The sequence below is a fragment of the Camelus ferus genome, chromosome 8, assembly GCF_009834535.1.
Source record: "Camelus ferus isolate YT-003-E chromosome 8, BCGSAC_Cfer_1.0, whole genome shotgun sequence".
NCBI lineage: Eukaryota > Metazoa > Chordata > Mammalia > Artiodactyla > Camelidae > Camelus > Camelus ferus.
This window is the reverse complement of record NC_045703.1, coordinates 7458035-7472120: the sequence shown is the minus strand read 5'-3', so window position 1 is coordinate 7472120 and position 14086 is coordinate 7458035. Positions and strand designations below refer to the sequence as shown.

Below are 14086 nucleotides of genomic sequence, written 5' to 3'. Positions count from 1 at the left end.
TAGGAGCAACCTATTTTTCTCCTCAAGCCTTTGAGACGCAAGTGTTACCTGGTCTTCTCCAGGTAAACCCCTATTTCACCATCTTTTTAAAATACACATTTCAAGAAAGGGGGTAAGTAATTTGGAAACTGACTTCTTAAGGACAAATAGAAATCTTGTGTCTTAGTCATCTAGATGTGCAACTTTGACTGTTTTCATCTTCCAGAAACCTGATTTGAATCCAATCTCTTGTAACTGATGAGTCTTACATTGTACCTGATTCATGGCTGACATTCTGGAATGGGAACTATGAGGTCTGTGTTTGTGTGTTTGTACGTATCTATATGTGTGTTGTAGACCTGTGCCATTGCCAAAATTAATTTGTAAAAGAGCACTATCTAATTGGCTATAGGAAATTGCTTGCTTATGTAAATACTTAGAAATAGAAACATAACTCGCCAGAGTGAATTTCAGGTCCATGTGATCTGGAAAATATTCAGTATTGAATAGGTATCTGGGATAGAAGCTAGCTTACATCTGTTGGTTTGATTAATACAGACGTATCTTTAGAGTCATCAATGTTAAGCATAATGCTTCTGTTGCACCTAGGAAGGAAAGTAAAATTAAAGCTGCTAAATGAATAAGGGAAACATGTCAGGATGCCAGAAAGTAAGATGCGTGTTTTCAGTAAAAGAAGGCATAAGGAATGGAATTGCATTTTGTTAAGGGAGAAGAAAGCAGATTTTTATACTAAAGCCGTTTGCTTCTAAATGGAAAAGAAAATAGGGGACAAAATAATATGGATACAGAAAGTTGTGGAAGGTTTGTGGAAGAGGAACCCTGAGGCATTTCAGAGAAACAGTAAATGAACTAAGCTTATTTGGTGTGTTAAGTTAAATGTAATCAGTCATAATTCTGGTGGTTGTGACCAAGTTTTTTCACTGATTACATTGTAATTCGGTACTTAACCATGCCTTTTAATTCTTTTGTCATTTATAGACAGCTCTCTGGTGCTATTGCAAAAGTGCTTCATCTTCAAGAAGATTCATAAGAAGGCTATGGAAGAGGTGACAACAGTTACCACATCAAAATGACAGCTATGTGAGGACACCGCCATCTAACTCAAAACAAGCTGTCCTGTCCCGGGAGCCCTAGATTAGGTATTGAGATAGAGGGTCAGTGCCCCTACTCAGCCCTTAAGCAGTTTCCAAAGATGGACCATTGCTCCTCTGCACCCCAAAAAATTATGGGAGTAAAATCTCTGCGGGGGGAATGAGACAGGATGGAAGGGGGCAGGCAGAGCCATTCAAGGAGTGACAGCAACTTAACGCCAAAATGGTGGAAGATTCAACTCCCAGTTGGCCTTGGGGATTAAGATGGCCAGAGGTTTAACTTCTAGTAGACCTTGAGCTTCAATATACACCCAATGTAACATATTAGCATGATAAATAACATGCCCACAGGCGCCATGGCAGTCCCAAGGCTAGCCACAGAAGGTCAAAGAGTGGGCAGTGGCCCAATTCCTGGGAACCCCAGCCCCTTCCTCAGGGCAGCTGGACTAGTCCTCCCACTTGTAGGTATGGAGCTAATGAGCCCATAAAAACGCACCACCACGCCTGGTGGCCGCCTCTCTTGCTCCCTCCTCTTCAGAGACGGCCCGCACCCTGTCTGTGGAGTGTGTGCCTGCTTTTACTTTAACCTGAACACCCAACCCCTACACCTCGTGGCCTTTCTCTTGCCTTTTGAAACAGCCTGCACTCTACGCAGTATGTATCTCTTTAAATAAATCTACCTTTACTCAGGAAAAAAAGTCTACCTTGTCTGATGTGAGCATTGCTACCTCAGCAGTATTTCAGTTATGTGGGGTGCTGCGAGGGTATCCTCTTCAAAAAATCCACTTTACATTCTGATGTGTAGCGATTAACGCTGTGTGGCTTGTCAGTACAATAGACTACATTTCCTGTGCTGGGCGGCCAGTTCTGTCCAATGAGTTGAATAGAAGTGTTACATATGACTTCTTACTCTAGAATTTATGTTATACTCCAAAGCCTTTTTTGCCTTCTGTCACAACTAGCACTGTTTCAGAGAGCAGACACTCTATCAGCTTGGGTCCCTGTGACAAGTATGAAACTTCAGTGAGAAATGAATCCAAGTTACTCTCAGGGTTGGTTGTTTCTGCAGCACATTTTAGCCCATCCTGACTGAATTCAAGAAGGCTTTTCTGCAAAAGTAAAAAAAGGGTTCAAGGTCAACGAAGAAATTTACAAAATCACAGTATTTACAATGAACACTTTGTTCTTGAGAAAAAATAGTTCTATAGGCAAGGAGTTCAAGAATTCAAAAGCTTTAACAACTGGTTACATTAAAAAATGGTCAGGCATATACACACAGTCATAGCGGTGTGGTGTAGTGGATCGTGACACAGGTTTGAATCCCAGAGTTTTTACCACTTAACAGCTAGGCACCTAACTAAAGGCTCAAATCCCTTATGTATAAATTTAGGACAATATAGGATTAAAGGTAATCAAACTGAAAATTACGTTATAAAATCTTTAATAAATGGTAGCTATCATAATAGCTATATTAATCATCTGGTTAGTCTGGCAATATATATCAAGTTATAGAATTACTACATCTCCCATTCATAATGCATACAACTGGCTTAATTAATTGAAGGCCAATATATATATATGTTTTTCTTGGCTTTCCTTCTAAGATTCCGCTTAGGCTTATTACCCCAAACAATGCATAAACGTTGTGTCAGACACTTTAAGCCTATCTTGAATTTTCAACTCAGGTGTTAAGGAGGTACATACTATTTAAGGAACCAGGGGATACACAGGATAAACATGTAGGGCAAACACTTCATGTTTTCTCAAAACTGTACTTCAAAAGAACTTCAGTGTCTACATACGAAAAAAAGTAATCACGTTTCCATTTCCCTTTGAAATTACATTGCTTTGAACGCCAATAGAAAGCATTGACTGGGGTACCCAAAATTTGGTGACCAAAATCTGATGACACCAGCTTTTGTATTCTCTGCCATACTCTTAAATGTTTAGATATTTATTAGATGAACAGAATGGCATTTTAAAACTGATTCCAGAGATTGAGATTTTGAAGCCAAGTTGAAGGACCACAGTATCATTATTAAGTGCTTCAGCTGGAAGCGGGATGTGACCAGAGGTGATCGCATGCCTGGATTGGACTGGATGCTTCTAAACATGGAGCTATGGGAACAAAAGATCACTGTCCTGGGAAAAAGCATTAAGAGGAATAACAAACGAAGGTTCAGTGCACTGCTGCAAATGACCGTTGACATTTATTTCTAGTTTTTTTTTCTTCTTCTTTCAACTTAAAAGACTGCATTTTCCCTTGTTATGACTTAGTAATGCCAACATTTTGGTCTTCATAGACAAGCCTAGTCAACTAGTCACTATTTACACCATCCTATTAAGCGAAATTGTCCCAAATCAACTAACCAAATTGTAGAACACCATCTGATAACTTCTTGTGTTCAAGACCTGAACTCATTATTTCTACTTTATTACATGTATGTTATCTCCTAGGATATATTATGGGTATTTCTGTAATTAGTCGTATTTATGAGAGAAAATATCCTTGGATAAAAAGCAAATCTCACCATGTTAAACACTATACAGATAAGGTTTATAAAGTAAACATTTTTAGCACCATATTATTTGAACTAAATGTTTCAAACTCAAGACATTTTTCATGAATCATGATGGCACCTCCTCTCAATAAAAACAAATGTTTTATGGGTTATATAATAATTATTCAGTAATCATTTACACAAAATTATCTTCCCAAGAGTAGGCTGCAAAACAAAACTACCCATGTTAAGTTACTAGCCCCAGTCACAAAAGACCTAAGATTAAAAAAGGCAATCTCCCTCAGGTGTCCTTTTTGTTCCTTTTTCCCTGGTTCTAAGTTTTCAGAATGGAGTATATTAAATGCTAAACTCGCATGAAGAGATGGAAGCAAATTCTTTAAAACATGAAGTGGAGAATCATTTTTTACTCAAATTTTGAGGCTTTTACTTAGTTTTATCGATTAAAAAGGGGACAAGGATGTTCGTCCCTTTAGATTAACAGGAGCTATGTAGAAGTATTTCAGATTAATGAAACAGTTAGGAACTCACATGCCAAAAATTCGTTTGAATGAATTCCAAAACCTATCAAGGTATGTAAATATTAATATGCAAATGAGAAAACCAAGGCTCAGAAGTTAAGTTGTTCAAAACCAGTCACTAGTTGGTGGAATGAACTTCAAACCAAGAGCTTCCTTTACTAGATTCTCCTCGGTACAGAACAGTACATTGGTTCAAAATTATCTAAACCTTTAAAAATATTTTGTTTGTAATGCAAAGTACTCAATATGAAATGGTTCTCATAACCCTCTAACTATTAAAGAGCTTATGCTAACTTCATCTGCTCCTTCATTTGTTAAAGAAAAATAACACACTTTACTTCAAATGGCACTAAGTGAAGCACAATTGTTTCATATCGTTTCTTTACAAAGTAAGTTAACTTTAAGCGAAATAATGTCAATGACGATAAATGCATTTCATTCTTTATTTAATGTTTAAGCTCTCGCACTAGATTTTTACAAGCTGGTGAACACTGACAAATTATTTCCCCCACAGAACTATAACCACATGTTCCCGGACAGTATAAATATATGGTTGAGCTAACGTTAATACACATCACCATTTTATCAATTACATAATAAAACAAATTGTCAAGTATCCAAATATTAAGTTACACAGCTCAAAAGGCATATAAAATATTAAATGTCTGCTCAATTCATTAGCAGAAACCCATTTTTTTTTTTTGCAAGAGATTGGGAATCATACTTCAAACAAAAATAAGTTGGTAAACAACTTCAGATTAAGTATGAAAAAAAATTACAAGAATTTCAGAAATTTTATGATTAAGAATTGTTTTAGCTACAATAACAAAGTATTTCTACCTTTTAAAAAAATATTTACTAAATTAAAGCGCATATTCTACATGTTCTGCACAAGACAAAGGCAACATTTTACTAAAAATACTTAATAGCCCCCTCCCATTCTTTTTTCAGGCCCTCCCTGTAAGTTGCACCCCAAAGTGCAAACGTTAAAATTAACTGTAAGGCTTTTTCGTCTGGAGACATTAAAGACATGTGCTTCTGTACAATGTAGATTTTCAAAACGGAGGTTTTCCTTAACAGCACAAAATGAGATTTATAGAAAGACATTAAATAATCACTGTTAAGACTTGGTTAATAAGAAGAAAAAAAAAAGGAGCAAATCTGATGTATACTGGGATGACGTGGGAGATGTAAACATACTGTGAGCAAATAACCACATAGGCCCTTACTTAAGTTCTAAGTTTGAAATGATGGAAGGAATAAACCACGTAAGGTCCAGAGTTTTCATAGTTCCTGGGATTTTAGTTCTATATGATACTAAAAATATACAAGTATTGTGCTGGGTATTTTGGCACCTAATCTTTCTAAATTTCTTAAATATTGATAAGATTCTGGCATGGAAACATTTAAAGACATAACTGAATACTGCGTGATTTCAGGAAAGGTCAATTGGTACAAATGAACAAATGATAAGTACATTTTAAATGCTAAACAGCAAGAATCTTTTGCTAAGTGTCCAAATCAGGTGATCATAACCCAAACATAGAGGCTGTAATTCTGCCAGGCTTGTGGTCTGGTAAAACTGCTTTTCAACACTCCTATGGAAGCTTCATTTGACTTATTCACCAAGCCAATGTGTTGGCTAGTATGTATGACAAATCCGGTCCTGTCTCAAGTTCCACTCCCAAGGCATGGCACCAGGCACCCCACTTTTACTGAATGCAACAGTTGTTTCTATGACCATTGGAGTCTTTGAAGCGCAGCCGCATTTTAGGACGATACTTCTCCAAATACAAAAGCTGCTTGCTGTTAAAAGCTCCACGCCGCTTTCTGGAAGGAAGAAAACAAAATATGAAGTATTTAAAGCAAAGTTCCTCTAGCTTATCACTTACTGTGCTATAGGAGGCAATCATCCTCTTCCTTGTGGCAATTTATCTTTTGATTACTTCGTGATTTAATGCAGAAATATGGACAGGCATCCATGTATAAATGGAAAAAGGATAGTAAGAAGTTAACTTTCTAAATCTTCTTTTGAGTGGTGGTTATAATAGTAAGAACTTATAATACCTTTATTTAAAGTCCAAGAAAAAGACAAAAAATAATTTATAGTGATACAAATCGCAAAGAGGTTGCCCCTGGTGGCTGGGAAGACTACAAAGAGCGTAAGGGCACTTTCTGGAATGATTAAAATACTTTCCTCTACCTTTGAGACTCATGCATTTTATTGTCTACGAACTATACCTCAATAAAAAGGCAAACAAACAAGCAGCATATTCAATCAAGAATTCAAAATAAAATCATTCACAGAATTATTACTGGACTAGAACCTCTGTAATATGAGCATCTATATGGAATGCAAATAAGGTTAAGACCTTTCCTAGTATTAATATTATCTTAAAAATGAACAAAATTATCAGATAACCTGTTGGAAACAGGTTTTCATAGTAATATATTAAATTCACTGATATTAAACAAGGAAATAAAAAGTACAAATGAAAAGTCATTAAATACATACTGTCTTATAAACTGGACTGCATCTTCGTATTTCATTCCACCTTCGATTAATGCTAGGGCGACAAGCACTGGAGCTCTGGAAAGGTAAGAATTCTGCTAAGTCATTTTTTTCAGAATCAAATCCTGGAAAATTCAATACTCCAAACATTCCTCAATTCACAAGCACTGTTATTTACTATACTTATGTTAGTATCTGTAGTGTTGGACTTCATGTTAAAAAAAATTAAAGTATCAGTATTTACATATCAAACTCAGGTTTTAATCTAGAACCAAAAAAAGAACTATGCTCTTAACTAATACAAATAGGTCTAGAAATTAATTCTATTAATGGAGAGCAATATTAAAAACATTTAGGGGAAAAGGGCCAATCTTGATAAACACAGTAAGTTTTTTCTAAATTCTAAGCAGTGAAAAATACTTTCCACTTAAAGATTTGTTTTTTAAGACATGGACTCTTCCTAAAGATCTTCTGGACAAGTTGCCTTCTTTGTTTTATTATCAACGAGACTATGGTACAGTAGCACCGCCAACCTTTCCAGGGACATAGTTTTTCATCTTACTCTTTTCCACTAGGACTTTTTTTTTTTTTTTTTTTTTTTTGGCAGAGGCAGCAGAGGGTGGTGGCAGTGATTTACAAATATGGATATTTATGTTTTGGCACTACTAGGCAATGAGTTCCTACTGAATCTAAATCTCCAGAATCAAGGATTCTATCAAAAATACGTCATATGCAATGCAAACCACCTTAGAGACAATTCATAATCCTTTTTTCCAAGGAGCTTGGAAAATGACTCCAGTACAATATTGATACAACCTGGAACACAGAATTAGGTAAGTGATTCTACCCAGAATCAAGTATAAATTGCAACAATAGCACTCGTTAGTTCCAGCTGTACTGGGATATATTAATTACTCTGCTATATTCATCTACTTTAAAATTTAGCTCAGTAAGTGACCTAACAAAGCCAACTGATTTACAAACTGGTAAGTCTTTACTAGAGTCAAAATCAAGTTTTTACTAGAATTAAGACCAATACCATTAAATGAATTTAAGAAATTCTCTTACCTCCCAAGGCCTGCAACACAATGGACAGCAATACAACAACCAGGGTCTTCACGAAACTTAATTTTCACAAGACTTAACCAATCATCAACAATCTGGTTAGATGGCGGTGCACCATCATCAAAGGGCCAATCCTAAATCAAGAGTATTTAAACATCCAAAATTTTCAATATGAACACCACATTAGTAATTCTAACACCCAAATGTTTTCAAGAGCATTTTAACATATTTAAACATCTGTTTTATGAAACCCCACTGCCAAAGAAATGCAAATACATGCTGGATCTTTATAAAGATTTTTTTTTTTTTTACTAATTCAAACTTTTGCTCAGCTTCCACCTTTCTTTAGAAATTAAGATACTGTATAATTTTGTAACTTTAAAAATTGAGCTTTTTGGTTTGAAGTTGGTGGTTTACTTGAATAAACTGTTGCAGCATGGTATTATAAACACACAGGAACTATTAAGTACTTACGAGAACATGGATGCCTTCTTTCTCCACAAGAGTAGTGTCATAAGTTGCTTCACATACTCTCACTATTGTGGTAACTCCGTATTTCTTAAGTTCCTGGATAAAACATACATGAAAAAACAATGAAGGCCTCATAATCACATCACTATTGCTCACCGCTTGTCATTTAGATCATCTAACAGGTATTGCTGATTAAAAGAAAATCATGTATATTTAACAAAAAAGCAAAGTCTTGTTTTAAGTGACAATACTAGAATAGCACAAAAGGAAAGGGAATGCTAAACATCACATAATTTTAATAAATTAAGTTAAAAAAAAAAAAACCCAAGGCCCTTCATATACTGAAGTCGTATGTAGTCATGGTAACACTGGCTAGAAGAAGCACTAACAAGAGAATGAGAAGCAATTCAGGAACAAAGGTAAATACATAGAACCAAAGGAATCACACATAATGTAAAGAAATCTGACTTGACTTCCAGTAACTCTTTAAACTTTTGCTCATTTTAAGTGCAGTGTAATTTAGACTCTTAAAAGCATTCAAAGACTAGTCTCAAAAATACAATATAAACCCCCCACACACCACTTAAAACCACAGGTTTAAGAGCCATAATGCATTATTACTAATTATAACCTCTTCCAGCATTTAAAAAGTAAGAGATGATAAAAATAAAAGTATTTCTATGACCTAGGGGTCCTATGTGTTGTTTCTGATTATCTGTAGATATTTATAAAATGTGTATGCATTCAAATACATATTCAGCATTACAGTCCTTCCTCACAGTCAAAAAGAGTTAGTGAGTTTTTGCTATCTAGCAACCACCAGGGAAGAATTAACAGATTAGTAGCTGAAAATTGGATACTAAGTGTCAGGTGGGGCTTAAGACATACAGTAACTTTGGTTTATGGTGTAAGTCATTATTAGGCTGAGGGGATATATGAAAAACCACTAAGTGAAACTTGCTCCTATAAATTAATTTTCTATAAGACAATGAAGACCCATACTGTTACACTTTCCACATATAAATTTCAGCAAACCGTGAAGTGTTAAGAACTAGATACTAATTTTTTAAAAAGATACTAACTTTTAAATCTAACTCACTCAAGTATATGTTCTTCTCAAAATGCATAATTTACTCTAACCTAAAGAAGACACTGATTTTTTGGGGAGTTGAACCGTAGTCATACCACCTCAAAACCCTGAAAATTATGTTCATTTTGTTAAATAAAAGCCCCACTATTCAACCGCAATCAGTTTAACACATTAAAAAGCACCAAAACTTACCTCTATAAATTTGTTTAGGGTCGCATTAGTTGGATTGTGTGTAATAAGAAATCTCATGTTCTTGTATGTGACTTCCACAGGAGCTGGGCGGTTCATTCGAGCCATGTTAATTTAGTTAAAAAACACTCAATTGGGTTATGAAAGAATTTAAAAAACTGAATACAGAAATGATGCAAAGAAATTGAGTCTACTTCAATATACTCCACTTGAAATTCTCAGTGCTTCTGAGTATGAAGTTGGGACTAATGGAAAATGAAATGAACCTCCTAACAAGAAGCAGCAATTCTTCAATCCAGTAATACTGAGGCAATAAAAAGGAAGTGCACTGAGGTTTACCCCATCCAGGTCAGGACTCTTGTAAAAAATGCTCTCTGGATTTCAATGCAACACTTCTGGTGTTCAGGTTAACCACTCTTACGGGGGCTTCTTGGTGGAGTAGTAATCAATTTCCACAGTTCACTTGTCTGCATAGAGGTCGTGCTGTGCCTGGCAGTAATCTCCACTGCCCTTCAGAAACTCCATAAATGTGTGACCAAGAACACCACAGAACTGCTGTTTAAAAGAGAGAGAGATAAAAAAAAGGTTTTTTTCCAATTCAAAAGCGTTTAGCTTTTACAGTATTTAAGTGAGCAACTATCTGTTCAAATCAGGGCTGAAGCCACCTCCACTTTTTCAACTTTTTACTTGAACCACAAAAATATAAGGGTGATTAGATTAATATGCATGGATTAATAAGCATAAAACAAGCATTCAAAGGTTAATTTAAATTTAAATTACTGATCTAATACAAAGACCCCTTCAAAGAATACCACTATTGCATTTAGTGGATACTCCTTCTATACATTTTTCTATTAACTATTCCTTTGAATATTTGGTTGTTTGCTTCACATTGTTATAAATTGTTACATACAACTGTATATTGATTTTTCCAACTACCAAAATATTTTGACATATTACTAACTTCATAAATACCCTGATGCTGTTATTCTTTGCATAATTCACTTACTTCTCTAAAGACAACCAAAATATTGAGAGAAAAAACTGGTTTTCAAAATGCTTGCATATACACTACCTAATGTGATCCTTAACCTATTAATTTATCATTCCCCTTTAACAGATACTCTTCATCTGACTCTCTGGAAGTTAAAAGACCTTTTATAACTATAAAAAAGATATTCATAATTTTAATAAGTCTTTTGTATTTTAAAACCAAAATTTCACTTATCCAGTCTAGAACTAAAATCCAATTCAAACAAAAGGATGGAGGGAGGTATTGTAAGCTACATTTCTTTCAAGGGTCTCAAAAGCAAGGTAACTACAACCAGTAAGTGAATATATAGTTTTATTTTTCCGAAGTTCTCCTTAAAGAACTAAATCAGTTTTATGCCAGTATGAAATACTAAATGAATACTCAGAGTATTTTCAGAATATACACACAGAAAGCATTGATGTTGACGTTAAGCCTCCTTCCAAGTAGTTTATAAAGGAACTTGTGTAGACAGAAGTAAACAGAGGACTAGGAAATATCACTAGCAGGCCGACAAGAGCAGAAGTACCAGGCAATGCCCCTAACACTTTATAGGTAACCTCATGGACAAATTACCGAATAAAATCAAAAACATCCGAAGATTCCGTTAGCTGTCTAAGCTTAAATTTAAATTTAAGCACTAAAAGGCTTAAAATTGAATGTAAACTATCTGATCCTGTTTTCACTTTACGAGTCCCACACTAGTTACAGTCTCCAGAAAAACTATGCTACATTTTGAGTAACAATTCATATGAAAATCTAGCTGATCACAGAAAACGAAGTCAAAATTCCAGCTCATTTTTCTGTCAAAACAAAGGAACTAACCTCAGAAGTCATTTTTTAAATAGGTGTCCCATAAGGAAGATAATTTTCATTATTTCAAATTTGTTCAAATCTGCCCTCAAGAGGCTGTAACTTCATCTACTCGCTAGCTGGGTTAAAAAATTAGTGGCGAAATTATCATTAAGGACTTCACTCTATTACAGTGAGATGGCAGTAACTGGGAGTAATTTCAATTATACTTTCACCTCAAATCCTAAACACTACTTCCTTAGGATAAAAGGTTTATTCTGGCGCCTTTCCAGTGACAATGAAGAAAGTAATATGCAAAGCTGTTGAAGTCAATAACTTATCTCAGTATTCTGATTTCCAGGCACAAACTCTTTTCAGTTGAAAGCCGATCACACACCATTTCCATATTTAATAGCTAAAATCCCTGTTACAGCTGGGTCTGAGTCCCTTCAAGTACGCAGTTTCATCAGAAGCACAGAAAGCAATATACAAATAGTTCATCTTGTGAAATGCTTATTTTCACTGAGTGGAGTCACTCAGTGGCTGGAGAGGGTTGGGGGGACAGTTAGACGATGGATTTCTACCAAAGCAGAAGAAACCACTAATACCTAGTATCTTTCTGTTCTGCCCAAGACGTTCCCCAATTACCAATTTCTTCTACCCTGGAAAAACTACCAACGACAGGCAGTTAGGAAATACCTAGGATTTTTCCCCCTCCCACTTATCTGTTGTATCTAATCACAATAACGAACACGGGGAGGAGGAGGAGGATGGGGAGAGCAATTTCTGTGCAGAAGCTTAAGTCAGTTTGTCATATAGCAGAGTCAAGGCAATTAATCTGTATAACTTGCCAGTTTGCTGGAGTTCGTTCTGAATCTACTTGTATCTTAGACAAGGCATCTGAATAGAACGTGTAATACGCTTACTCTTGGGAATTACTAGCTTTGTGGTTTTCAACTTTTTACTGCTATCAAACAAAATTCATATAAAAAGTAACAGGAAGCAGTGGCTCAGAATCTGGATCTTAAAAACAGGTCGACGGTCCCAACTACAGTGCAAATAACTTAATACACTTGGAATGGAGAGGATTTCACAGAAGATAAACCTCAAAACTCTGGGTCTGGTGGGCCACTATGCCACAAGCCAACAGAACGCAACAACACATTACACCAGGGGTTTCAGGAACAGTCTTAACAGTCTCGGATTAAAAGGCGCCACCAGGGCCATTACGAGGTCAGCAGGGAACGTGCACGCTACGGCCCAGCCGGGACCCCTTCGCTGCGTGCAGCCTGGCCCGGCGGCTTCCGCCGGCTCAGACCCTGGCCGCTTCTTGCCGGACCCGCCCCGGAGTAGGGACAAGACTGGACTTGTCCCGGTTGTCCGGAGCCGGCGCGGGGCACGCCAACGGGGCGGGGCGGGCGGCTCACCTGGCGAGGCCGCGCTGGGGCCCGGGTCACGGGTTCGCGCGGCGCCTTCAGTCGGGACGCCAGCGCTGAGGCCATTTTGTCCGAGCTCCGGTCCCGGCCCCAGAGCGCACGGTTGTCGCACAGGCCCAGTCCCGCCGGCCCCACGCCGGAGAGCCGTGCCCAGACCGCGAGCAGCCGCCTCGCCCGCCCGCCCGCCTGCGCCGGCCGGGGTCTCGGGGCGCGCCCGCAGCAGTGACGCGCAGCCCGCGCCCCGCCCGGGCCACGTCCCCGCTCCCGGGGCCCCGTAGGCAAACAAAGGGGCCTCGGGGCGCTGGCCGGGCCTGCCGGGCGCCGGGGCGAGGCGGCGGTCACAAAGGCGCTTCTGTGCCGCCGCGCAGGCCGGCGCCCCGCCCGCTGACGGGGCTCCGCAGGGGAGGGAGCCGGGCCGCGGGCCTCCGCGCCTGCCGGGACTGCCGGGACTGCCGGGACCCAAGCCGGGACGCGGGCGGGCGAGCGCCCGGCTCCGAACAAAGGCGGCGGCGAGGAGCGCGGGTACTCACAGGAATATGTCTACTCATTGAAGATTGTGGCCTAATCATACAGCCGGTCCCGAGGAGGCGGCGACACAGGCGGCGGCGGCGGCGGCAGGGCAGGGGTGGCGGTGGTCGTCGCGGGGCGGCGGCTTCGCAGGCGGCGGCAGAGACACCGGACTCGATCCTGCAGTGAGCGGCTCCGAGGAGAGCGCGCAGCCTCGCCGGCCCGCAGTCCAGGGAGCCAATACGCGCGCCGAAGCGCCCTTGCGTCACAAGCCCTGCCATTTATAGTGGGCGTGACGTCAACACCCCGGGAACCAATCACAGCCGGGACGCAGGCCTAGCGCCGACGAGCGGGGGCGGAGGCCCGCCCCACGGGCGTCACAGCGCGGCGGCGGCCGCCGGTGTGAACCGGTTGATGAATGGCGACGCGCCGCAGCCGAGCGCCAGCCCGGCGGGGGGAGGGAAGAGGCCGAGGAGGGGACTAGGGTGGACGCTTCCTGGGGTCGGGAGCGGGAAGGGATGCAGATGTACCCAATTAAAACCACCAACCACTGCGCTCTTGTCACCTGAGGAGGCCTGAAGTTGGCCTCAACTTAAAATGCAGTCCCCTTGGGCCGGAACGCTGTCTCAGTCCTGGCCCTCGTTTCCTTCTGCCCTAAGTCAAACCACAGTCATCTTTGCCAGCGGTTTACCTTGGCACCTGCGCCCTGCGGTCCCCGTCACCAAATGTTTCTGTGGTCCTACCGCTGTCGGGTGACAACCCCTGGGGTGCCACGGCCCTTGGCCGGGACAGAGCGAGCACCGGTCGCGGGGCTCGTTCCAGCGGGGAGGACTTACTGCAGCAAACATCCTATAGAGGATGGG

The 14086-nt window shown here is 39.7% G+C and overlaps 1 protein-coding gene across 5 annotated transcripts; it reads right to left on the bottom strand.

The window, feature by feature from the left end:
• Positions 1-4560: 4560 nt before the first annotated feature.
• Positions 4561-14086, bottom strand: PTP4A1 (protein tyrosine phosphatase 4A1). 5 transcript variants are annotated; one of them, XM_032484433.1, is made up of 6 exons: positions 13247-13479; positions 9462-10013; positions 8183-8275; positions 7712-7842; positions 6647-6721; positions 4561-5961 (listed from the first exon to the last, which is right to left on the bottom strand). In XM_032484433.1, exons 2-6 carry the CDS (start codon positions 9564-9566, stop codon positions 5844-5846), a joined length of 522 nt encoding a protein of 173 aa, XP_032340324.1. In that variant the 5' UTR covers positions 9567-10013; positions 13247-13479; the 3' UTR covers positions 4561-5843. The 5 variants fall into 5 exon arrangements, with proteins under 5 accessions (XP_032340324.1, XP_032340325.1, XP_032340326.1 ...); XM_032484434.1 differs by having other exon boundaries at positions 9462-10010; XM_032484435.1 differs by lacking the exon at positions 13247-13479 and adding an exon at positions 12708-12938.

Bases quoted from the DNA above. Each gene is read 5' to 3' on its own strand.
- PTP4A1 (XM_032484433.1), bottom strand. From the start codon at position 9,566: ATGGCTCGAATGAACCGCCCAGCTCCTGTGGAAGTCACATACAAGAAC. The intron at 6,722-7,711 runs GTAAGAGAATTT...TTACCTTTCCAG, and splicing joins TGTGTTGCAGGCCTTGGGAG to AGCTCCAGTGCTTGTCGCCC. The intron at 5,962-6,646 runs GTATGTATTTAA...TCTTCCTTCCAG, and splicing joins GCAGTCCAGTTTATAAGACA to AAAGCGGCGTGGAGCTTTTA.